Source organism: Polypterus senegalus, chromosome 16 (genome assembly GCF_016835505.1).
Source record: "Polypterus senegalus isolate Bchr_013 chromosome 16, ASM1683550v1, whole genome shotgun sequence".
NCBI classification, from domain to species: Eukaryota; Metazoa; Chordata; class Cladistia; order Polypteriformes; family Polypteridae; genus Polypterus; species Polypterus senegalus.
This window is the reverse complement of record NC_053169.1, coordinates 21,670,149-21,696,923: the sequence shown is the minus strand read 5'-3', so window position 1 is coordinate 21,696,923 and position 26,775 is coordinate 21,670,149. Positions and strand designations below refer to the sequence as shown.

Below are 26,775 nucleotides of genomic sequence, written 5' to 3'. Positions count from 1 at the left end.
CCAAACCCGCGTAACGTTAACTTTGTGACTGACTCTTGAACATTCATGTCAAGAATCTGCTGATACTGGGAGGAATTCATGAGGCCCTCAACTTTAACAAGGTTTCCAGTACCTGTTCTAGCCATGCAGCTCCGTAACATGATGGACCCTCCACCAAACTTTACAATAGGCAGCAAGTTCTTCTCTTGGAATGCTGTTTTTTTCGCCATGAATAGCGCTTCTGGTTGTGACCAAATAACTACCTTAGTTCATCTGTCCATAGTATTTTTTCCAAAATGTTTCTGGCTTGTCCAGATGCGCTTTAGCATACCTCATACGACGACTCTTGTGGTGAGTACCAAGGTTATTATAGTTAACGAAAACTAAAATCAAAACTGAAACTATTATTAAAAAAACATTTTCATAAACTGAAATAAAATAATTAACAAAACTGAAATTAAAAACTAAAACTAAACAAAACTATTAAAGTAGCTGAAAAGACTGAAATAAAATAATAATTTACTAAAATATTTTTAGTTTTCGTTTTTGAATGAATATTCTTACTGTTAGTCTTTAAACCTTGTAAGTTTTAACTCTAAAACAGAGTCATCCACCACGAGCCGCCCGCACATTTTCATCCAGTGAACGGCGGCTGTTCACACAGCATTTGCGTTCACAGAGCGAGCTGAGTGTGGGTGCAAAAAGCGTGAGAAATAGAAAGTGATTTGTGTGCCGCCTTTCTTTGTGCTTGTTGTATATCAAGATGTAATTCAAATGGCTGAAATCAGAATGTGCTGGTCAACAAAATGTTTACCATTTGGATAGAAAAATCACAAGTGAGTAACGTTTAAGTTTATTTCTCAGGTGTCTGCTTTTTGCTGACAGCAATTCACTTGCCACTTCACACAGGAGAAATCGTTTTTAGTTTCTCATATACGAAGTATAGAGAAGGTATAGTAATCATGAAAACATTCGACCTCGATATTTTGATGAATCTTAACGTTATAGACTAACCATGTGTCCAACAATACCGTTTCTTGGAATTGTGTGTGCATGTGTCTGTGTGTATACACGATAACTCAAAAACGCAACTAGATAGATGGATGAAGTTCAGCATGTGGTTGTTACACCACAATTGCAGATCTGTATTAACTTTTGGGCCAAATCCATCACCCGGAAGTGGTACTTTAACATCCGAACATCTGAAAATCCGATTTATTCTTTACTTTACTTTTATAATAATTGTTCAATATATTATTAATTTGATTTGTTGTTGATGGTTCCTTAATGTACATAATATAAAAATATAATGATTGTCTTGCAGTTTACTCTTCAAATATCCATCCCCATATCTGAGTATACAAGAAAGTTGAGGGGAAACCACTCCCGGTTTTTGAAAATAAAATGCCACTAATCGAGATACTGACTAGGTCATCATATAAGATCAGCATATTGTTACTGACCAATCACTTTTGCTTTAAAAACATCATTTAACAATGAAGCGATGCAGACAAAGGTAGAGCCTGACAAGTGATGAAAAACTACTAATGGGTTTTTGTATTTATTCCATATTTATTAATTTATCATTTTTACTTCATATTCACAACTTAAAATACCTGATATTGTGAAAGTAATTCATTAGCAGAATTATATTTTAAAATGTCTCCCTTTTTTCAATGTTTTTCTCTCTCTCTCTCTCTCTCAAAATAGATAGTTGAAATATCATATTCTTTTTGTTTTTAACATCAGCCATATCGTGCATATTGCATACTAGGGATTTTTCCTGCTTTGTATCCAAAGCTGCTGCAGTAGGCTCCAGGTTTCCTGCAATCCTAGTCTGGATATATAGGTTTAGATAATGTATATGTTGTTCTTAATCTCAGACGCTGTCTCTGTTGTTTTTTGCCTGTCCATACTCTTATTACCTGCACTTGCCATGCTCATTATGGGTTTACTTTTCTTATGGTGGGCTATTGAAGACTCACCACCCCTAACCTTGACACCGCATGCTATTTGTTCTTTGTTTCCCTCAATACAGCTAAGTGAGGTCTGCACACTGATTCAAGTCTAAGAGCCCTGTTCTTCCTAAGCCCCTGTGATTTTCAAGAAAAAATATTTTAAAAATTATAAAATTGTGTAAAATTGTTCATATTCAGTGTCTAGTTTTGATTATGCTCGTTTTTATCAGACAAAAACAAAACCAGATAGTAAACCAGGCAGTATAGTAAGCTTCCGCTAACAATAAACTCATATCCAAATCTGTTAAGTGTACAGTTCTGTCTGATTGTGACACAAAATTAGGCGCTCCATGCTATAATTACTAAAACTAAAACTGAAACTAACATATATAAAAATAAAATAGAAATGTCTTTGTGAAATAAAAACTAAACTAAAAATAAAAATACATGATGAAGGAAAACTAAAATTAAACTGAATTTCCAAGTAAGGTCAGAAAAAATATAGAAATAAATACTAATATAAAAAGGCAAAACTATAATAATCTTGGTGAGTACACAGAAAAGGCTTTTTGCACATCACCCTTCTGCCAAGCTGTTCAAGGTGCAAAGTGCGTTGGACTGTGGAACGATGTGCAATGGTAGCATCAGCAGCCATATGTTCTTGTATATGTCTAGAGGTGGTCTGTGGTTTATCTGTGACCATTCTAACCAACCTTTGGCTGTTCCTTTGCAATATTTTTCTTGGCCTACCACATCTTTCCTTCACAAGGACTGTTCCTGTGGCCTTCCATTTCCTAACTATGTTGCCGTCTGTGGAGACAGACAGTCCAAACCTTTGTGATAATCTCTTGTACCCATCTCCTAATTCATAATAACAAATTATCATAGTTTTTAGGTCAGTAGAGAGTTCTTTAGAGGTCCCCATGTTGCCACTCTCTAAGAGAGAATCAAGGACAGGCACAGTTAGCAATTACCTATGTTAAATAGCCTTTCATGATTGGTTGCATCTGTGTTCGTAGTTTAAGGTCTAATGGGCTAATCAAAGCAACTTTGTGCTGCAACCTGCCAGCATTAAATGGCTGCAGGTCTTCAAATTAATGCAATTTAAAGGGTGCCCAAACTTTTGCACATCCCATTTTTTATATTATATTTTACTTCATACAACTCGATAATGCTACTCTGAGAATTTTGGTCTGATGAACATCACTTTGTCTACATTTCTCTAGTAAGAAAAGGCATATTGCTGTGGTCTTCTGTTATGAAAACAGGACAAATTATCATGCAACCTCAGAGGGGTGCCCAAACTTTTACATAGCACTGTATATTGACTCAGTATGCTTTGATTATTTTTCATCATATTTCCTTAGAAGTTCGAATAGGGCTACATCCACAGAAGGTTTGCTTACTGTAAGACATTAGATTGCCATCTGTAAATCAAGCAAAATTAAATGGAAGCTATTTCAAAATAAGAGAAGTTTAGAAATACATTGCATTTAGTAGGCTATAAAGTGTTCACTTCAGAAAAGAGCTAGATAAATGATTACCCATAGCAATGAATAAAATAGATAGATATATAGATAGACACTTTATTAATCCCAAGGGGAAATTCACATAATCCAGCAGCAGCATACTGATACAAAAAACAATATTAAATTAAAGAGTAATAAAAATGCAGGTAAAAACAGACAATAACTTTGAATAATGTTAACGTTTACCCCCCGGGTGGAACTGAAGAGTCGCATAGTGTGGGGGGAGAACAATCTCCAGTCAGTGGAGCAGGACGGTGACAGCAATCTGTCGCTGAAGCTGCTCCTCTGTCTGGTGATGATACTGTTCAGTGGATGCAGTGGATTCTCCATGATTGACAGGAGCCTGCTCAGTGCCTGTTGCTCTGCCCCAGATGTCAAACTGTCCACCTTCATGCCTACAATAGAGCCTGCTTTCCTCACAAGTTTGTCCAGGTGTTAGGCGTCCTTCTTCTTTATGCTGCCTCCCCAACACACTGCTGCGTAGAAGATGGCACTCGCCACAACCGTCTGATAGAACATCTGCAGCATCTTATTGCAGATGTTGAAGGACGCCAGCCTTCTAAGGAAGTATAGTCGGCTCTGTCCTGTCTTACACAGAGCATCAGTATTGGCAGTCCAGTCCTTTCTATCATCCAGCTGCACTCTCAGGTATTTATAGGTCTGCACACAGTCTCCTTTGATGATCACAGGGTCAATGAGGGGCCTGGGCCTCCTAAAATCCACCACCAGTTCCTTGATTTTGTTGGTGTTCAGGTGTAAGTGGTTAAAGTCACACCATTTAGCAAAGTCCTTGATTAGCTTCCTATACTCCTCCTCCTGCCCACTCCTGATGCAGCCCACGATAGCAGTGTTATCACTGAACTTTTGCACGTGGCAGGACTCTGAGTTCTATTGGAAGTCCGATGTATATAGGCTGAAAAGAACCGGAAAAAGCACAGTCCCCAGCGGCGCTCCTGTGTTGCTGACCACAATGTCAGACCTGCAGTTCCCAAGACGCACATACTGAGGTCTGTCTGTAAGATAGTCCACGATCCATGCCACCAGGTGTGAATCTACTCCCATCTCTGTCAGCTTGTCCCTAAGGAGCAGAGGTTGGATGGTGTTGAAGGCGCTAGAGAAGTCCAGAAACATAATTCTTACTGCACCACTGCCTCTGTCCAAGTGGGAGAGGGATCGGTGTAGCATATAGATGATGGCATCCTCCGCTCCCACCTTCTCCTGGTATGCGAACTACAGAGGGTCGAGGGCGTGGCGGACCTGTGGCCTCAGGTGGTGAAGCAGCAGCCGCTCCATGGTCTTCATCACATGTGACGTCAGGGCGACAGGCCGGAAGTCATTCAGTTCACTAGGACGTGATACCTTCCAACACATCACCTTCTGATTGTTCACTTGATGCCTAATATGTCCCACCCACTGGCAGGTGCCAGAGATAATCAAAGTTATTTATTTCACCTGTCAGTGATTTTAATGTTGTGGCTGATCTGTGTATATGTAATAGGTAACTGATTGCTTCTGTTTCATATATATTGCTAATATGATTTTACTGTCATCTTGATTGCATTCAATTAATATGAACCTTATTGTCATCTAAACAGGATTGATGTACATGCTGTTAAAGCACCTGGTGGACAGGTATAACTTGTATTATGCATACCTCCCGGCTAAACTAGATAAGAAGATCCATTCAAGTGCTGTAAACCAAGTAGTCGCTGCACCAATCCTGTGCCTCTTCTGGCTTCTATTTTTTTCTACTGTTAGGACAGGTGAGATTGCAGTTTTTACAAAGAAAACACTTTATAGAGAAAAAAATGTTTCTCTTTTAGAATATGGTAGCTCTGTATCATAGATCTAGTTAGCACCTTTATTAAAAGCCTAATAAACTCTTGAGTGCCTATTAATAAATTGTTCATTCACAATGATATATATGACTAAAAAAAATATTCCATGTTGGTTACAAGAATTTTACTTGATAGGGACATTTCAATTTGCTATTGGTTGTAAACACAGGTTAAAATCTAGAGGATGTTTTTTTACCTTAATTAAGTATTGTTAAAATAACTTGGATAACAGAGGCATTCATCTGTTTACCTTCAGAATATATCAAATAGATACATTCTGAAAGATAACAGGCGACTGGGAACGTTAATGGATGAACATTAAAGCTTTGGTAAAAGAGGATGAACAATTATACTTTATTTATTATATCCGTCTGCATGTTACCCTCCCTTATAGAGGCTGAAAATGAAAGGCTTATCTTTGGGCAATGTTCCAACTAAAAAGGACAAATGAGCCACTTAAAGAATTTACTGCAGCATGTGTACAAATGCCCACCCAACAAAAAACGGTTTTGTCAGATAAAAATTAATGGAATGAACATTACATTTATTTTGTTTCTGCCCATAAGTATTGATAAGGATCTGCTAATAACTGTGGTAATTGTTTATACATATGGCAAAATAATGAACACATTTCACACAAATGTGAAAAGTTGAAAGTAGAACTACCTAAGATCTTACTTTTGTAAGCACACTAGCTGAGTGAAACATATCATCTTTTTTCCCTAAGTAGTGTATTGTTTGGTATTAGATGTTTCTACATGAAAGGTAAATAACTGTGTTGTACCATAAAGGTGTTTATATGTAGAAAAAAACAGCTATAGAGAATCCAAGAATGACTTATTTATTTATAGGTTTGAATTATTAAAAAAGTACATGTGGTATACACATGGTTATTCTTTGGGAGCATATTGCACGTTGTTAAGCAAGTTACTATTTACATCAGATTGTTAGATAAATAGCAATTTCCCTTTTTCTGTCAGTTTCATTGAAAAGTGCATAAGGTGGATTTTGGTGTATTTTATAGTGTGGATTTTCTTCTTTATGCTATGGACACAGTTGTAACAGTGTATTATGTGACGTGTTGCATACAAGCAGTTTTACCCTCAAAGTCTTCCATATTTTACACCAAGTGTTCATACTAAGCATTTCTTTTACTTTCTTTTTTCATCACATGAAACTGACATAGGAAATTATAAGTACAGTAGTATTTCCTGGAATTGTTTTCCTTGCCTAAAATTTTAATACAACCTGTTTTATTTTTCTGTGTAGGATTCTTGGCTTCAACAACATCTATGTTCACTTTTATAGTGCTGATAGTCACCATAGTTATTTGCCTTTCACACGTCTGCTTTGGGCACTTCAAATACCTCAGCGCACATAACTACAAGGTAAGCACTGCAAGAATATGCTAAAACATGGAAGCCAGAATTTGAGTCCTTTTCTGAATTGGGTTTATTGGTGGTTTGCTTTTCTTCAGCAGCTTCAACAATCTAGTTACACTTATCTCATTGTTTGCAGTTTAGCTCAAATTATTTTATATTTCAAGGTATCCACTACATACAAAATATTAATCTCCCTGTTATTTTTTATTTTATTCATTATTATTTTAGATTGACTCCCAAGATGCAGATACAGTTGATGGCATAGAAAATGGCCCCACTGTACAGACTGGTCAGTCTCCAAAGAAGAGCACGGTATGACTTTATGAGTATTAATTTTATAGTTACTGTTTCTTTTGTCCTTTATTCAATGTGTGCTTTAGTTTTTTTCAGTGTTTGTCTTTTTGTCTTGCATTAGTATTTGCAAACCGTGTTTTAAAAGCAACCTATATTGGTCTGTATTGGTTAATGTTAAAGTGTATTGCATAATCGTTTTAATTAAACCACATTACCCTAGAAAGATAATTTTGCTAAAAACATTTGTAGATTTGGAGGAAAGTGTCAGGCATTTAAAATAACATAATGAAACATACAGAGAATTCAGAAAGTATTCAGACCCCTTCACTTTCTGCATAATTTATTGTGCTGTAGATTTAATTTTAATTGGATAAATATGCCATTTTTGCTCATCAATCAATACCCAATAACCCATAATGACAGAGTAAAGTTTTCAGAAAGATTTGCAATTTTACTGAAAATCAAAAAGTGATATTTGGCATTTAAATATAAGTATTCAGGATTCAATCCTCCTTGAGATGTCTCAGAACTTGATTACAATCCACCTCTGGCCATCTGAATTGCTTGGAAATAGTTTTGGAAGACATGCACCTATGTATAAACATTTCCACAATTCACACTTCATGTCAGCACAAATGCCAAGACATGAAATCCAAGGAACTTTCTATTAACCTCTGCGATCAAATTGTAGTTAAGCATAAATAATGGGCAAAGGATAAAACATTTCTAAAGCTTTGAGTGTTCCCAGGAGCATAGTGGCCTCGATAATTGTGAAATGGAAGAAGTATGGAACTCTTTCTGGAGTTAGCTAACTGGCCAAACCGAATATCTTAGTGAAAAGGGCATTGGTCATGGAGGTGACCAAGAACCCAATGGTCACTCTAACAGAGCTTCAGGAGGACGGCAATCTCAGTGGTACTGTATCAATTATAACTCTTTTGAAGTTTGGCAAATATCATTTAAATGACTCTAAAAGCATGAGAAAAAAGATTCCCTGGTCTAATGAGATAAAAATGAAACTCTTTAGGTAGAATGCCAAGCACTATGTCTAGCGAAGACCTGTCATTGCTCATCACCTACCTAATACCATTCCTCTATGAAGCAGAATGGTGCTTCTTAGTGCTAGGGATAGGGAGACTAGCCAGAATTGGGGGAATGTCAAATAAGGTGCCTAATACAGAGAAGTCCTTCCTTGGGGGGGACACCTGCTGTAGAGAACACATTGCCTCTGACAAGTGCAACACTTCATCTTTTAGCATGACAATGACCCATTGCATACAGCCAAGACAATGCTGGACTGGCTTTGGAACAAGTTGTACTTGACCTTGAGGGACCAAGCCAAATATCTGACTTAAACTCCATAAAGCGTGTGTGCAGAGACCTGAAGTTGGCAGTTCACAGATGCTTCTCATTCAGACTAATGAAGCTTGTGAGGGTCTGCCAGAAAAAATCTGATAAATTGCACAAATCCAGGTGTCAAAAGCTTGTGGAGATTTACCCAAGAAGGTTCAAAGCTGGAATTATCGCCACTGGGACATCTATAGATGACTGAATTAATAGACTGAATGATTGCAAGAATTAAGTTTTTCTGAAAGCCTTTCTGAAAACTTGTTTTCATATCAGAAAGTGAAGGGGTCTGAATACTTTCTGAATCCATTGTACATTGGAAAAGTATTGTTTAAATATTATGATGGGCCATATATGTAATCAGGAATGAGCTAAATGTAGCATTGAGTTCAATTTCTATTCTTTGATTTCATTAACTTTTGATTTTATAAGGCTCGCTGATGCTACTAAAAAGAAGTGTGCTAAGTGTGCACCATTATCATCCCACATTCTTGCATGTTAGACATCACTGCTGTTGCTCAGTTCTGCTTTGATGTCGACAGTAGATAGGAGAATCCACAATGGGTCACTGGTATCATGAATCCTCAGACAAACATCTAAACATTTCCATGCCACTCTTATAGATATTATTCTGCTGTTACATTTACTGTTTTCATCTTTCATAGACATATGTTGCCCACGTGCTTCAAGATCCAGGTTCGGAGGAGGCAGGAGGAGGCAGTGGGGAAGAGGAAGAACGAGGGTCTTCTCAGGATGATGAAATGATCAACACAGACAATAGCATCAATGAGGCAGATTTCCAGTCTGGTGAAGACAGTCTTTTAGCTAATGAGGTTCATCAGTAACTGGGAAAGATGACCAGTGGAGGACAATTACAGATTATTCTTTTACACTACATTACACCATCAGCTGATAATTACATCTTTAGTCAAGGTTTATCTTGATTATTGGAATTGATTTAAAGCACTGGTAACCAATGATCAGCAACTGTAAATCTGTAATCGCAAGAGCAACATCATCAAAACTATCCTCCAGCATTTTTGGATGCTGAAGATGCTACTGAGAGAGGCTGCGTTTTCTAAACACTGGATTGTTTCGTATTTTTTTTTTCCTTTTTTGTTGTTCTTGATAAAATCATGGTGGACATGGAGAAGTGTATAATTTTTAATGGAAGAAGACTGACTACATGATACTAATTGTATAACAGACCAGCTTATGTTACTAGCTTGGAGTCATTAAGACTTTTATCTGAAAATTTGTAAAACCGGTAAAGAATGAAATCATTTTGCATAGGCGTGCATTGTGGAAGAAATGGGACCTTGTTTACTTCAATGCTCTAATTGTACAAAACAATAATGTTATCTTGATAGTGATACCAGAGAAAATTGGACTTTCAGCAGCAGTGCACAGCACCCCAAAAGCTCATATTGATGCGAGTCCTAGCGATCAGATCAAATCCCCTTCACTCCCTGGATGTGAATGTGGCCTGTTCAGTTTATTTGAGTTTTAGATGTGTGTGTGTGTGTGTGTAAATGTAGACGCCAAGTCTTCTACAGAACTAAGCTTGTTACAGGTGAATCGCATTAAAAGGTAAGGATCGTCAAAGCCTAAGGTGTATGTTAGAAAGGGTCAACACTGTCATTGCTCTACATGGAATATATATTTTGTAAGAAGGAATTTTTTTATATGTGCAAAATCAAAAGTGGGGTGGCACAGCTTCTAAAAAAACGTCACAGCAAAGAATGTAGGCCACACCATAGATTATTTCAATGCAGACCCTGGTAAAAGTAGCACATTTTCTAGTTCATAATAGTAAGGTTTGCTGTATTGTATATTACAGGTCAAAAAGGAACAATATTTGGTATTGTTCTGCAACATTTTAGATGTTGTGCTTTTTTTTGTATGTTATCTTAGCTTTTGCAAAATAATGGTGCTAATCTTGTAGCATTTACTGTTTAATGTACTTTTCTTTTAGTTAAAAAAGCTTTGCGTGTTTTATGCAGCAACTTCCTTGCTACTTTACATGCTACTGCTGTTAAAGAATAAAATCAAAAAAAAAAATCTGTAGAAAGAAAAGCTGGAAAGGGAATAAAATGTTCATCTAGGTTATTTATTTATTTATTTTAATGTGGGTAATAGCAAAATAATTATTTTCATCGGACTTCAAATAAGCTATATAATTTGACATTAAGTTAATGGATGTGTTAGTTAAGTGGTAACATTACTTGAACTGTTTCTGTTCATTGAAAAGTTTTGTTTTGTTGTGTGTGTGTTTTATTCCCCTATTTTGGGCACCCCTTTGACTGTTTCTTGAGTTACAGACATTCACTACTAGTGACTTAAGTATTGATTTAAATGTTCATTACCTCTAATGAGTACAGAAGATTGCTTCTGCCACGTTTCAGGGTTGTAATTATCATGGTAGTGCTTTCCAAACCACCCAGTATAGACAGAGCTATTTAACACCAGATGTATTTATTCCGTCATATGCGCTTCTTCCATTTGTTTTAGGACCCCTCATTAGAAACTGACCCCATACTGCATGGTCTCATTTCGACTACCTGATGGGTAAAGTTTCAATTCACACCTGTTTAAGAGACTTGGAGATGCACAGGCAATTTAGACATTTGCTTATTTATCTTGTAATAGTTCAGAGCTTACTAGTTATTGTTTTACTGTTCTGCTTGACACACAAGTCAGGGAAGACATTTGTAAAAACAAATCTCCATCATTAGAAAGTGTTTGAAAAAAGAAAGTTTCTTTGCAGTGTGCTCTTTAATGGTGTTCTGGAATTAGTTGTGCTGGAAATATATAGCACTTTATAAAACGTTATTCTTTATATAAGTTTGTCTTGTGTGTGAATGTAAAAGTTGTTCCTATATTGCGAATATTAGGTGTGTTGTACTGCTTCTTAAACCTTTCAGTTGCACAATTATATGTTAGCCATAGACTACGGATAGTTAAGGAAATGTTTTCTGTAAAAGATAACATGCACATTTTCACTTTTAAGGTTAAGTTGGAAGTTTGTTTTTTTTTTCTTTTTTTTGTAAAGTCCTAGTTATTTTCCAGCTGGTATGGAAATGAAAATGAAAATCCAACTCTTGGGCTGTTCATGTGCCCACAACTTTGAAAACTAAGTGATACAATTTGCTTATCCAGACAAATGAAATGAATTATGATCATTGTGATAAGCTTTTGTTATTGTCAATTAATTGAACAATTATCCATAAAAAGAAACTAGGGCTTGTTCTGACTGAAATTAATTATTTTTGTCAAATCAGTATACTACTTTTAACTGTCTGTCAACCCTCTGTGAATGTAGAGTACATTTGTGCCCCAGTGTTGGTAATTAATATGAAGTGTAATATTTAAAAAGCAGATTGGGGCGTTACTAAATTCATTGTAACATTTACCAATAGTTTAATTCCTTTATGCATGTTTCCCTAAGTCATAATTGATATGGTGGCTGCAGTTATTTTAACCACTAGGATGTGACCTTTACCAGTGTTTATTCAATTTACTGTTTTTTGAAGCACCGAACAAATTACCTTCAGATCTTATTTTTATTCAAATAGATAGGCAATAAGTGTCTGAAGATTTTTTTTTACTTGAGGTAGAACAGCAGGCAGCTTTTGCTTGCCTTTTTTATTTTTTCTAGTATAAGTTTGTATTGAGACGCATTGTCAATCAAAGATACATTCCAAACTATGCACATGTAATCAGAACTAATGATTTGACTTTTATTTAGGATATAAAGTAAAATTGTTTGCTATCATGGTTTACGTAAATTCTTAATGATTGGAATGAAAACTAATGACATAAATTTAGGTATTGCCCAATACAAGTGTTTACTATTGCACTGTTAGAGATCAGGAAATAACCCACTTATGAAATCATTTTTTACATATTAAAATAATTCCTCTCTTGGCTAAATAGTAACATTTAAGTAGGCCAGAGGTTCCATAACTTTGGTGCCATGTCTAAGTACACCCAGTGCTTCTGGACGAGACTGTGCCCAAAGTGCAATTGTGAATTACAAAAAGCAGGTTTGAAAAATTATGTTGGAAAGAGAGATTTAAAAGTTGCGAATTAATTTGAAGTTTATCGGGTAGGTTGGTGGTTCTCAATAATGCATGTCAGAAAAAGGTGCGCTTAGTGTGAAGTGAAATCAAAGTCATAGTAGCCATTTCATAAGCAACTGACTGGAAATGCTGAAAACCTTAGAAAGTTAAAATCATGTTTATAATATTCATGATAAGAATTGTTCTGCCATGAGGAGAGTAATAAAAAGGAAGCAGGAGTGGAAAATAAATGAATTATCCAGTACCAAGTACAGGAAGGACATGGAGCTTGATAGGAGTTGAATGCTTTCAAAGAATAGTTCTCCCAATATGCGTTTGGCACTCCATATGCAAAATATCAGTTCTCTCAAGAGGAGCTAGTCGCATTTCAGAAAATGTTGTCTTTTCAAGGTTTAGTATATAAAGATGTTTAGACAATTTACAGTGGCTACAGAATGCACAACAGGTGTCCAGAAGATTTTATAACCTTTATTGAAGTCTATTAAAATGCTAACTGTAAAAATCACAACAAAATCCATATGCTTAAAAATCTAAACAGACATTTGCGAATGCATTCAAACACTTCAGATGTTATAAGAACTGTCAGAAACAAAGTGCTGAATATGCAAATATGTTTTAATTTTTTTGCTTTGTAAACCTGAATTATATGTTATTCGATCAAGAGCAATGGTGAGTAACTTTTAGAATTTTGACCTGCAATGCATACTTAAAATCCGTTTTCCCATACTGTCTGTATCAATCATTGTACACAAGTAACTTTTTACATTCTGATTTCTTTTTACTCTAAAAGATCAATGATGCAGCGGTATTAGAAGACCAAACCTTTTTGTTATATTTTTTATATTTTTCCAAGTACCAAAATAATCATGACAGCTTTTTGAACTATGAAAGTGTCTTTACGTGAATGATTTGGATCCTCTGTACGTGTCATTGCCCACTATGACACCTGACGTTTTAGTTAACCGTATTCTACTGACTTCAGTAGCTGTTTTTAGTACAAGGTTGGTATAAAATTTGAAGTTAAGGTAACTACCTTTTTTGCTGCTGTGCAAATGCTTTACAAAGATTGCTAGGTCGGTCACGGTTTTTTCAAATGTGAAATTTCCCTTGTATATATCTTACGAAAACAGCACTATCAGCGGAACTAATGGTAGTGTGATATTACTAGGTACATATGTACAGTTTGCATACGTGATTTGGAGGCAGGGAGGATAAGTAAACATGTACAGTATTTTGCCACAATTGTATATTTTTTAATTTATTCCTTATGTCTGGCTTATCATCCAATGTGACATCTCGTGCTTTCCTCAGCAATGTCCCTATGGTTTACTCTGTATTTCACTAAACAAAATGCGATTTCAGAAAGCAAATTCTGTTCTTGTTTGTCTGCTTTTTTTAATGTCTGTAACACATTTGTAAATGTATTCTAATTCCCTAAACAATAAACCTGGTGTTTACCCTGATTTACCAGTGGCATACGATGCTCATGTGCATTCATTTCTTGCAGTCTTTCGCATACCAGTGCTCTCCACGATGAGTGTGTTATCACTGGATTGCTGAATATGTCAGGCTTGGTGAGGAATTGTTGAATTTCGATTGGTACGCTGAGATTCTCTGGTTTTCTCTCTAAAGAGTTGTGCAGCCTTCTCATTGATCACTGGGCTGAAGTGCTTATGAAAAATAATTGGATGAAATGGCTCTTGCGTGTAACCAGTGGATCATAATTTATGTAAATAAGCTGATCAGTTTCAGCGGTGCATTATTTGCATTTTGATTTGTTTGTCTCTTTCTGATTTTAATTTGCTACAAAATTAGTCTCAATCTCTGTGTGGCCTTGTGTTGGATCACTTAATTTGTGACAGTGTTAGGATGGGTATTGTGAAAGAAATACAAAACTTTTTTAAAGAAAAAATGTCAATTCATTTGGTCAACTGGAAGCCAAGCTGTAGGCCAACGTGGACTAACTGGATTTGCAGCAGATGTACTGGAGTGGGTAAGTTTTGAAATCTAATATTCAGAAATCTTTAAAAATAATGTTTAGAGTCACCTGCTGTATGTGAACGTTGGACGTGAACTGAATGTATGAGACCAGTTAGTATGCATGCACTAATTTTGATAGCCTGATATGTATTTTGTGCTTCTTACAAATGAAAATGCTCTTTCATATATTTCAGTGTTTGCTGAGTAATTTAAGAAATGTGATGGAGAAAACCTTAAAGCCAGACGTGTCTCAAAAAGACTCATTTTTCCTTAGGCACAAAAATAGGATAATTAACTGATGGCAAATTTCAGGTTTGGCCAATTGTGTTTCAAATAAATATTTTTGGAAATAAAGACAAAAGGTTTCAATATATAAAGGGAAATACTGGCTGCAGTGTGAGGTTTGGAGGTAGCTTAGTGTTTTGTTGGTGCTGCTGCTGCACCTCTAAGGCCGGAGTTATACTTCACGCAGCGCGACGCATGCTGTAGTGTTCATACTTAAGTGCGTACTTTACGTAAATCTGGAGGAATCCACCAGGTGGCAGTGCGAGATATTATCACAGTGAGAACATGTTCGGCTCGTGGTGTTGTGAATTGCCTAGAACACTCATTAAATTCTGATGACACCTTACCGCAATATCTCTGAAAATTATGTTTATTGATTAAATCCATCAATCCAGGGATGTGTCCATTCCAGCAAGCATTGGGCACAAGTGAGAAACAATCCCTGGACGAAGCCTCAGCTCATCGCAAGGTGAACACAAGCACTCGCATACACTAGCGTCATTTTAGCGGCACCAAATCCCGAAATATGCATATCTTTGGAAGGAAACTGGAGCACAGTGTGGAATACAAGCAGGAAATACGAGCAACATAACTCCCTGTGAGACAGCAGTGCTATCGCTCCACCACCGTGACACCCCCATGTGTGTAATTATTAACAGTATTCATTATTTAAACGAAATTATATGTAAAATGTAACATTTCATCATGAAAGTGATATCAAGTATAAATCTAAAGATTCTAAATGGGCAGAGAGTTGGAATATCATACATGTCATGTGTTCTGTGTGGTGATCTATTGCTGCTTGCTGCTGCTGTCAGGTCCAAGAAGCTCGTAGCGATTAAAACTGGGATGACGTTTACGACGGTCTGCTTTAATGATAAAGTAAACTACGAGGTTAAAGTGGACAATTCGAGATTAAAGCCGAAATTTCCACTTTAATCACAAAATACACGTTTTCACCGTGTCCTTTATTTTTTTCTCAGTGGCTTAAATACAGCACTGTACATTATATTGCTGTTGTTAAGTTGCAGAAAAAAAAAAGACGGCGCAAAAGATGGCATTTGAGACTTTTAAAATGTATCGTGTCATTACGATCGGGAATATGTGAGCACCACGAATGCATCTGTATGTCGGCATTTTGCTTCACCACATCGAAGCATTCATCCCGTAGGATCTGCAGAGGCTTTCTGTCACATGTAGATAGTAAAGAGAGACACTGACGTCACATTCTGACTTTTAACACACTGCGCCCCCCGACTTTTTGCTGGTACTGCAACTCGCGCTAATTTCTGAGGACCTGCTCAGAGGACGTGTGAAATGAATGCTGGAAACGCGTGGCAGCCATGATGCGGGCGCGTACGCGTTCTGAGAAGAGTGTGTTACACAGCAAATGTCAATTGGCCAGATACGTGTGGGAGCAAGTATTGCAGTCTTTTGTAGTATATTTCAGGTCTCCACAACTCCGTAGTGAATAACACGGGTTCAAGAAATGGATGGCAAAAGAACTCGGCCACAGATGAAGTCGGATCAAGAGTAACATTTAAGGAAATGTTCAAAAATATTTCTTTGTGTAGGAAGCAAGTTGCCTACCTGCTTGGCTGAAAGCTGCAACTTCAACATCTTCAAATCTCAGCAGCTGTTTTGGACATGTAGGTTAATTAAGAACTTGTGTGCTGTGTTAAACAAGATGGCCTTTTTAAGATCAGGTTCTAAATGATTATAGCTCATGACTGAAACAGGCTGTAAAACAAGCAGCACCTTTCAGTACAAAGATATTACAGAGAAAAGGGATTGACAAGCGTTCAGTAAATGAAGACACATGCTGAGAGTAAAGGAGGTGAACAGAGTTACAAGTTTAGTGGTCTTCATGGACTGAAAATATTAAACAATACAAGGAAGCTTTCTCCAAGGCTCACTGATTACTAGATGACTTTGTTAACAGCTCTCAACTTTTATTTAGCAATAGCCGATAACAAATAAAACAAATCTGAGCTCTTTTAGACCATTTCACCTAGTAGCATTAACTCAGAGTTGTCGATTGAACACTTAGATTCCGGTTCATAGTACCCATGGATTACAAGGCGCTACCCATTGCATTTTCCTCCTCTGAAAAGGGTTTGAGATTTGAAGTCTTAAACTGTCATTTTTATTTTCTATAACCTAATTAACAGCACTGCAAAGCTGGTAGTTCACTAAATCATAATCTGCAGACTTTTTACAATAACACAGCTATAGTTGGGTGTATCAGTGAGCTGGAGAATGAATAACGGGGCATATGTGAAGAACTGAATGGTCCAAATTCAACCTCCTGAAGCTCAGCATCGCTAAGACAAAAAAAAAAAAAATATTTGTAGACTTCAGGAGGGTCGAGCCCACTGTGCCCCCAGTTCTCATTAATGGTGAAGTTATGGAGCTGCTGAGGATGTATCGATACCTCTCGGCGTGAGTAGAGTACTAACATGGAGGCTGTATAATAGTAGAGTCAGAGTCGCCTCTGTTTTCTGAAGAGGTTGCAGTCGTTTGGTGTATGCTGGCCACTCTTGCGTGTTTTTATCCGTCAGTGGTGGCCAGTGTATTTTTGTACACAGCAGTGTGCTGGGAAAATGGCATCAGTGCAAGTAATGGCAACGGACTAAACAATCTAATTTATAAAGGCTGATTCAACCGTAGGATTCGGGTTGGACTCAATTTAGGAAGAAGTAGAGCTGAGGTCACTAAGGATGCTGCTTACTGTTCTGAACTGTTCGTGACTGTCACCCTGTATGAGGCCTTGGCTAAACAGGGGAGAACCTTTAGTAATGGACTGAGACAATTGTGTCACTCCAAGGAGCACCACGTGAGGTTATTTCTACCGTTGCCCTTTGGGCTCTCTAATTAGTCTCCCACTGCTTAGGTGGTCTTGGTGAATGGTACTGAGCTGGTCTAGCAAACATCTGAACAGACAATGACCGACATAAGAAATTTGACAAATGACAAGAGAGCCATTTAGTCCATCAAGCTTGTATGTGTAGCAAATGGCTAAGCTGTCCCAACATCTCACCCTGATACTTCTTAAAGGCGGTCAAGGTTTCTCCTTCAACAACTTGACTTGGTAGTTTGTTACAGATTCCCACAAATCTTCAACTAAAGAAGAGCTTCCTGTGTTCCATCCCAAATGCATTTATCCTCTTAATTTTCACTGATGTCCACAAGTACTGGATTCAGTGGTTAATTTGAAACAGTTCTGATGGATCTGTTTTATCACCACCGTTGAGAATCTTGAAATCCTGGATTAGGAGCCATTGCAGTTAAACAGTTTTAATTCTCTGACTCTGTCACAGTAAAGGCCCTGATGTCCTGCAGTGTTCCTGGTTGCTCTCCTCTGCTCAGTGTCAACTGCTGCTATGTCTTTCTTGTACCGCGGTGACCAGAACTGCACACAGAACTCCAGATGCAGTCTCACTAGTGCATTATATAGTCAGTCAGTCTATATCCTAACACAGGGTCACGGGGGTCTGCTGGAGCCAATCCCAGCCAGCACAGGCGCAAGGCAGGAACAAACCCCGGGCAGGGCGCCAGCCCACCACAGGGCACACACACACACTAGGGACAGCATTATATAGTTTAGACATAATGTCCCTTGATTTATATTCAACAGTTTTTAAGGAATAGTCTTAACATTTTATTTTAACAGATTCTGCACATTGCTTAGATGATAAGAATTTTGTATCAACATAAACCCCTAATACCTTTGCAGAGGTTACTTCCTGTAGCTCAGGGTCTCCCATCTTGTATTTATAATTGACGTTCCTTTTGCCCACCTGGGGTACTTTGCGCTTTTCTACATTAAACTGTATTTTCTGAGTGCTCACCCAGTTCTGAAACTCATCCTAATTTCTGAATTGTTTCTGCTGCCTCATCAGTGTCTGCCATTGCTCCAATTTTACTGTCAACTGTGAATTTCACAAGTTTACTAACTGGAATCAATGTCATTAATATAAATCAGATAAAGTAACAGACCCCTAGGGGACTCCACTGATGACCCCACTGAGTAGAGCAGAGTAAGACTGACACCCTGCACTGTGAATTTGTAACTGTTAAGTATGTGCAATGCTAATCACTTTACACTTAGTAAGTAAAAATACACTTTGTTAATTTACTCATAGATAATACTTGTTATATGTGTATTTATATCTTGTTATCGTACTTAAGATTATTATTTTTTTCCTAAATTTTGTGACCACCAGGGGGCACTCCAGCTCCCCAAACACCAGACACAAATGCTCAGACACAAGTGTAGCACTCAACCAGGACATTTTACTTCAGAAAACTCTTCCCCAGGAAGCGTTTCCCACACCACTAACACAGTCACAAAGCAGCCCAACAATAAAGCACTCCGCAACTCTCTTTCTTCTCTTCCTCCCTCTAACTCCGCACCTCCCGGCAAGCTTCGTCCTCCTCCTCACGACTCTGGCTCTCACATTAAAGCGGGGCACTCCCAGGAGGACTTCTAGTGACACAAAGCACTTCTGGATACATCTGAAGACCCACAAAGCAGGGACTCCCAATTGCTGTAGCTTCCTGTGGCAGACCCCCCCCAACTCAAATCCCCCAAACCAACCGGGCTGTCCTTTGAGGCTACACTACCCAGCATGCCTTGTGAGTATCCGTGCTGTTATTCCTGCCTGGGATGGCTGCCATCCAGTGTTTGGGGGGGAAAGGAACCAACACAAATAAGCTGACTTTTCCTGGTCCTTTCATTAGAAAACTTCCTCCTGGCCAGGTAAGGATTCTTGTTCAGTCCTGGCTGGTGTGCCCACCCACATGGGCTCTCCTTCACAATGCATATTTGTACCTCATTTTGTCTGCTGCTATAACCCTGAAATTTTCTTAGACATTAAGTTATCTATCTATCTATCTATCTATCTATCTATCTATCTATCTATCTGTTATATAGTGCCTTTCATATCCATCTGTCCTATCTATCTGTTATATAGTGCCTTTCACATTTATCTATGTCTGTCTGTTATATAGTGCCTTTCACATCTCTATTATACAGTATAGTGCCTTTCCTGTCTATCTATCTATCTGATGTTTAGTGCCTTTCACATCCGTCTCTATCTATCTATCTATCTATCTATCTATCAATCTGTTATATAGTTCCTTTCATATCTATCTATCTATCTATTATATAGTGCCTTTCATATCTATCTATCTATCTATCTATCCATCTATCTATCATATAGTGCCTTTCATATCATCTATCTTATCCTGTCCATTACACTAAATTAATATCTATATGTCTGTCTGTCTGTCTGTCATATAGTGCCTTTCATATCTATTTATCTACTGTATCTAATACTGAACACGTTTTAACTTCACTTTTACTTTTTTTTAATGTTTTTTTTGTGATTGCCTTTGTTCAAATCAGTTTGCAGCTTTCTCGTTTTCGTATCTTTTTCTCATGGTGCGCCATGAAGTAGCCCGGTGGCTACAAGCTCTTGAGTTCAAACTGACTGTGTAATCCTGAGTCAGTCGACTGTTCAACCTGAAAAACCTGCCCTGTTGCCTAAAAACTTTAGATGGTGTGGCGATTCCAAACGGACCCTGTTCAAGTCTGGGAGTGCACATGAGTGAGTTCTCTGATGGACTGGCTCCCTGTGCTGTTGGGCTTGGCTGTGGCACCCCTTTAGGACCCTGAATCGTTGTAAGGGAGGTTGAGGAAGTTATTTTGACTGCCAAAACTTAGTGTATCAAGTACGTTTATTCATAGTCCTTGGTAGGTTTCTGTCAAACTGTTCTAAATGCCCATCCAGTGCCCTAATTCTGTTGAAGGAGTGTGTGGAGCTGCAGCCATTCTCAGCAGCATCCAGCACAAAGGAGGTACCAACCCAGCAGAGGATGCCCATCCTTCACAGGGTACCAACATGGGCAGCTAGCTTACACCAGGCAAGTGGAAAGGTGTCATATCTTTTGTGTCTGTGCGAATTTTATACTTTATTTCTTTTCTTCAGAAGAACTCCTCAGAATGAGGAGTTTCTTCATTGATAGAAGATACCCGCCTCATATTGTGAACAGGACCCTCAATCAGTCCGGCAGTAGACCTCCTAACATCTACTCTAAGAGAAACCTCAATAATAAAACCCGCATCCTGCTGGTCCTCGCATTCCACCCTAACATCTCTCTCCCCCACAGGTCGTCAGACCAAGTTTCCCCATTTAACTGGCTGATCCTTTCATGGGAGCCTTTTATCCTCACCCTCCCTTGATCTCCTTCTGTGGACCACCCAACCCGTGCAAACTTCTCGTCCTCCGCTCACGTGACAGAGGAGAGCCACATTCACAACAGGAGCCGCCGTGTCACCATCAGTACCCTTATATCTGGCCCCTCTAGTAAATTCAGTGTGTTGTGCCAGTCTAAAAATCTCATGCATTCGTCTAAGAAGGTGAAACCGGGAGACGGCTAGCAGAATGTTTCAGAGAGCGCGTGCAAGCCATTAGGATCAAAGACCATACAAAGCTGATTGTAGATCACTTCATATTCCTTGATCATAGCCATATTGATCTCTCTGTGTTCTTTCACAGGGCTTCAAAGTCACTTTGAAAAGAAAAGCAGAGAAGCCAATCTCATTTCCAGCCTAGGTACACACATTTCTCTAGGTCTAAATGACTGACATTCTTAACTGTGTCCCTTCAGCTTTCTGTCGCCTACTCTCGTCTTATCTCCTTTCGTTTACCCTGCCTTTGTTGCCCCTCCTTCATATGTCACCTGCCTTTTCTTTTTCAGTTCCACACCGGATGAAGCTGTACAGACAAAACATTGTGACTTTTGCCTTCTTTTTTTCAGCGGAAGAATAACCTTAAACTTTTTTTTTTCTTTTGTAGATGCACGCTGAAACAGCCCTACGCCAACTCATATTACAGTGTAAATATTTTAACTGTGGCAAATTGCTTTCAGAATCCAAGTGAACGTTTGCGTGATGCCGGTACTTTCCGCCAGGTGGCGCAGCGGCCTCCTTTTTTCCCTCACGATACATGTTTGCGCACACGAACACCCTGAGAATGCGGGGTCGGTAGCTGCCAATCATTTTTATCCACCAATCTGTGGCAGCAGCCTTCTTGCTAATAAATGTTTGTCCTCCAATCGGCAATAGTATTTGCCCGTCAATCTTTCTGGCCCCTCCCCTAACCCGCTCCTCCGTACTGCTGACTGCACTGTACGGAGCCACCGGACTCTGCAGCCCTGCGACGTGGAAGGTAAGAAGTTGAGCCCGAGCCGTTGGACACGCCGAAGGAAAACATGACAGCCGATGAAAATGTGTGCCACTTAAGTGATTTGGGGACCATGCAACGAATCGTTAAGTAGTGGCGGAAGAGTGATGATTTAAAGTTGAAGGAAGACAGAGCACGAGATCGCGACTTTGAACTTTTGGAGTCTTTGCACCGTTAGGCGATCCCGGCACCCTGCAGCCATGAACGGAGCGGCGGCGATCGTCTTCATCAGCCTGGCCATGTTCGTAGGATGCTATGCCTTGGGCTTGATCCCGATCATCATCAAACTTTCAGAGGTACGCGGTGGAGGTTGGGTGGACTGTTTTGTATATCGTTAGTAAATTCTTTTATTTGTATTTTATTTAATATTCTGCTTCAGTGTAATAAACACGTTGAAACACAAAGGGGACATTAAGTAGATTAAAAAACGCAGCGTTAAACAAAAGTCACTTTTTAAACTGAAGTCCTGGGCGTCCAAAGTTGCAAAAAAACGTAGCGGAGTAGCATTTTGGTGTCACGCAAGCAGCCACCATGGGGTTCAAAGGACTCTTAGCTGTCACACAGCAACAGTCCTGCACTCCGGGGATCGGGCTAGACGGAGCCCCAAACCCATGCCAGGGCAGCAGCTCAGTCCATTGAATGAAAAGAATCTTCCACTGAAGTTGCCGCAGATTAAAGGACGCGGGCTGATGAGAATAGACCACTGAGCTCAAGAGACCCAAAACGACTGGGAAAGCAACTTCCTCATTTCAGAAAAATAAAAAAGTGCACATTTTTGAGGAAAGTGACGCCAAATAAAGCAGCCACTTCGAACTCATCTCCTATGTTCACCTTCGCAGACAGTCCAACCGGGCATAAAGCCGGCCAGCCTGACAAGAAGGTGTGCGAGCATCCCGCGGGCATGCGCACTCCCGCGGACTCCCATCATATGTTTTATATATATAGCGCCTTCTATTTATCTCTTAGATGGTCACAAAAGACGCCAAGTAAAAGCATTATTTCGGTAGATAAACAGCCACAACCTAACATAATTTTTGTCATATAGTGCTGTCTATATACAGTGCCATGAAAACGTCTTTGCCCCCTTCCTGATTTCCTTTATTTTTGCTTTTTCATAACGCCCGTTTCTGATCTCCTCACAAATTTAGTAGAACACAAAAAGACAACCTGAGTGATTGCAGTACACCAATTTTAAAAGATTATTTGATTTACTGAAGGAAAATAGTTCACCAACACCTGCATAACCCATGTGACAAAGTAACTGCCCCCCTGAGCTTAATAACAGCAGCACCTGCAATGAAAAGCTTCCAGAAAACAGGAGACCTGCCTTCAGCATCTCTGTGGAGAAAACAACCCGAGCCCACTCTTCTCTCCAGAATTGTTTTAATTGGGCCACATTGGAAGGCGTTGACTCGGAGCTCTTCATTTAAGGTATCAAGTCAGGAGTTTGAGTAGGCCGCTCCGGAACCTTCATTTGGATGTTTTTCAGCCATTCTGAGGTAGTCTTGCTCTTGTGGTTGGGACTGCAGATCTGCATAACCCAGTTGTGCTTGAGCTTCAGATCACAGACTGGCGACCACACCTTCTCCTTCAGTGCTTTATCTTAGTGAGCTGAACTTGTGCTTCCCTCAGTTATGGGACGTCGCCCGGACCCTGAAGCAGCAAAGCATTTCCATAACATCTCAACACAACCAACTCTGTTTGACTGTGGGCATGGTGTTGGTATTGAGAAAAGCTGTTTTAACTTTATGCCAGACATAACAGGAGCCATGTCCTCCATAAAGGTCCACTTTTGGACTCATCTGTCCACTGAACATTATCCTAAAAATATGGGGGTTTTCAAGGTGTTTTGTGGCAGACATTAGACAAACATTTATGTTCCTCATGTTTAGCAGTGGTGTTCACCTCATCGCTCTGCCATGTGTCCGTCTAAAGGAGGAATCATCAATGCAGCCATTAGCTGTGGATGACTGAGTGACTGAGGAGGCAGTTACATCTTCACAAGGCTGACACAGATAGAGAGATAGATAGATAGATATGAAATGCACTGCCTATAATAGATAGATAGATATGACATAGCACTATATCATAGATAGATAGATAGTGCCTTTCTATCTATCTATCTATCTATCTATCTATCTATCTATCTATCTATCTATCTATCTATCTATCTATTCCATGGAACGTTATTTGTGTGGTGTTCATATTTTTGTTTCGAGGTCAAGATCAGATCTGGATGCAGCACATGATTGTGTCCGCCTGCCTGTTTCACATCTGCTGATGCTGGAGCAGACGGTGCTGTCCGGTCAGGTCCACCAGTGCGTCCTCCATGGCTGAGACGGCCTGTGCTCACCTGAAGTGCTGCTCCGTCCATATTTAGTGATGATGATGATGATGATATTATTTATCCACTGTATTTTGTCAAGTGGGCACTGAGTTTTTTTTGTTGTCTTAGAGAATCAATGCTGGGCTGTCAAAGAGCAGGTCCTGTTAAAGCACACTGAGCCATTACTTGTGCAATGTTCGGCGTACAAGACCTAAGTTGTTGCATTGGCTCCTCACTACTCTATAATGGAAACAGAGTCTGTAAGACAGATGACTAAATTCACTGTAAATCAGCCCCTCCATCTTTGCACACATTCCGATGTTTTTGAGGCCGCCTTGTTTGGGACGCCAGGCCATCCCAACCAAAACTCCCACATCAAGGATGATTTGCTAATCTGCCTAGCGGCGTCTCTCTAGGCTGTGGGAGTAAATCCTGGGGGACGTGCTACAGGAACACAGGACCAAAATGTGGCTTATGGTGGATGTGTAGTGCACTTCTTACCTTTTAATGATAAGGCATGGAGTGGCAGGATGGCAGAAATGGGGAGAGTCATTAGTCGTTTCTTTTTTCTATCTCCGTTAAAGCGTGGATGCTTACGACATTCCTGTAAATAAATTCAGCCCATTTCTAAGGTGGCTTAACTGGTAACCACTCACGGAGCTTCTCTCGGGCTCAGAGCTCTGTGTACGGACGGTTCAACTCTGATGATCTGATGAAGAGTGTTAAGCCTGACTGACGCTCAGGACGGTATTCTGCTGCCATCTAGTGGATAAAATAACATTACGATACAAATGTTTTCTATGCTTTCTGCCAAGCTATGGTAACTCGTCGATATTCACGAGTGGGGTTGGAGTCTTCAATCAAAAGAACGGCATGTAGACGAGGAGCAGTAAAGCCAGTTTTAGAACAAACTGAAACGGAACCATAGGTTGAATCGGTGATGATGATGATGTGATTTGGCCATCAAGCGTCGACACTGATACGCACGGCCGATTCGCTGTGATACGAGTGCTGACTCCAGGCACGTTACGCTGCAGCAGGGTGCAATATCTACATGTCACAAAAGGACAAAATGAATGCGATCAAGAGGAAGGACAAGAAAGACGTCAGGCCCCTAAACAGCAACAGTCAGTGGTCGTGTCAGCGGAAATGTGGACGTAAGCAAGTGGTGTGCTGTGGCAGCCTACAATACCGCAAGGGGGCGCGTCGATCGTGTGGATCACAATCTGACTCTTGCCACTCATGCGTAAGCAACAAAAAAAAAATAAGAAAAGTGTGCGGAGAAACACGCGTCGATTGTCCCGACTATACACTGGGGACTGTTGCAGAAACTTTTTATTTTTAATAACATTTTCAAAAATTCCTAAAATGCTGCTTTTGCTACTTCATTCTGGAGTATCGCGTGTCGCTCGACAAACCGAATTGAAACAATTTTAGCCCAAAGCATCAATACAACAAAAAGTGAAAACAGTGAGGGGTCTGAATGCTCTGTGGAGGCCCCGTCAATACACAAAGATTTGATTTCAGCCCTTAATGATACATTTCAACGTACAGTGGGATTTGTTCAATATTTGAAGTACCTCGGTGTTGTGGCCTAGGCATTGAGATGCTGTAAACTCGTAGCGTTGGTTCGTTTGCACCTCCCCATTTTGCTTGCTTGGCATTGTTGGATGATGGGGGTCCTGTTTCACCGCCTGCCATTTGCCCCGAGTGCCCGCCAAGTACACAGGACTCCATTAAAAGGTCTCGGCTTGCATCTTCTTCTTAGCGGTTAACGCAAAATAATCTGCGAAAAACCTCTGACATTTTAGAAATAGCATTAACAAGGAAGACATTTCAGATCAGCACGTTGATGATGATGATGGTGATGGCGGTGTGAGAACTAATGTGATAAAACTGTTGCCTTTCAGAAAAAGCTGCAGTTTGTCAGTGTCCTGGGGGCAGGCCTGCTATGCGGAACAGCCCTGGCGATCATCATTCCCGAGGGGATTGAACTGCTGGAGGATTCGCTGAAAGGTAAGGAGGGCAGGGTTCTCCATCTGCCGTGTCCATGGGGTTTGGACGTTGGCGTGTCGCTGGTACCTCTAGAGAGGCTGGGGAGATGTCTAACGTGAACACTGTCTCAGTCTCAGCCCACCATTCAGAGCCCTTTAAACTCTGCTCAGGGTTACAGCAGGCCACTAAGTGAGGAGTAGCACTGCACTCAACAAGGCTTGTAGACATGTCCACACTTTTATAGCCAGGTGAGAAGTTCTTAACATTTTGGAGGAGCATCTGACAAATCTGGAAGCAGATGCAGAGAAAGGGAGACAAAGACTACCAAACAAGGGGGAAAGCCTGGAAGTCCGGTGGCGGACCACTCAATTGTTTGAACGAGGGTTCTGAAGAGATGTTACTTTTGAGGATATCTTGAGTTGATTACTTGGAGCAAATTGCACGAGTTTATTGACACTTATTGGGTAAGATGGTTTTATCCTAAATAAATCCAAAATAAGAAGTAGCTGAATAGGGACCTGTGGTGGGCT

The 26,775-nt window shown here is 39.6% G+C and overlaps 2 protein-coding genes across 4 annotated transcripts in view; both read left to right on the top strand.

Annotated features, from left to right (window-relative positions):
• Positions 1 to 13,885, top strand: part of tmem63ba (transmembrane protein 63Ba) — a 105,917-nt gene extending 92,032 nt beyond the window's left edge. For all 3 annotated transcript variants that reach the window (XM_039739111.1, XM_039739112.1, XM_039739113.1), the window contains 4 exons: positions 5,062 to 5,229; positions 6,574 to 6,692; positions 6,915 to 6,998; positions 8,993 to 13,885. In XM_039739111.1, coding sequence (XP_039595045.1) covers positions 5,062 to 5,229; positions 6,574 to 6,692; positions 6,915 to 6,998; positions 8,993 to 9,172 — 551 coding nt within the window. In that variant the 3' untranslated portion in view covers positions 9,173 to 13,885. The remainder of the gene's footprint in view (positions 1 to 5,061; positions 5,230 to 6,573; positions 6,693 to 6,914; positions 6,999 to 8,992) is intronic.
• Positions 13,886 to 21,851: 7,966 nt separating this feature from the next.
• LOC120516322 (zinc transporter ZIP9-B) overlaps positions 21,852 to 26,775 on the top strand; it is a 36,206-nt gene continuing 31,282 nt past the window's right edge. Inside the window, exons 1-2 of the mRNA XM_039737916.1 lie at positions 21,852 to 22,220; positions 26,161 to 26,266. Of these exons, the coding sequence (XP_039593850.1) occupies positions 22,125 to 22,220; positions 26,161 to 26,266 (202 nt within the window). The 5' untranslated portion in view covers positions 21,852 to 22,124. The remainder of the gene's footprint in view (positions 22,221 to 26,160; positions 26,267 to 26,775) is intronic.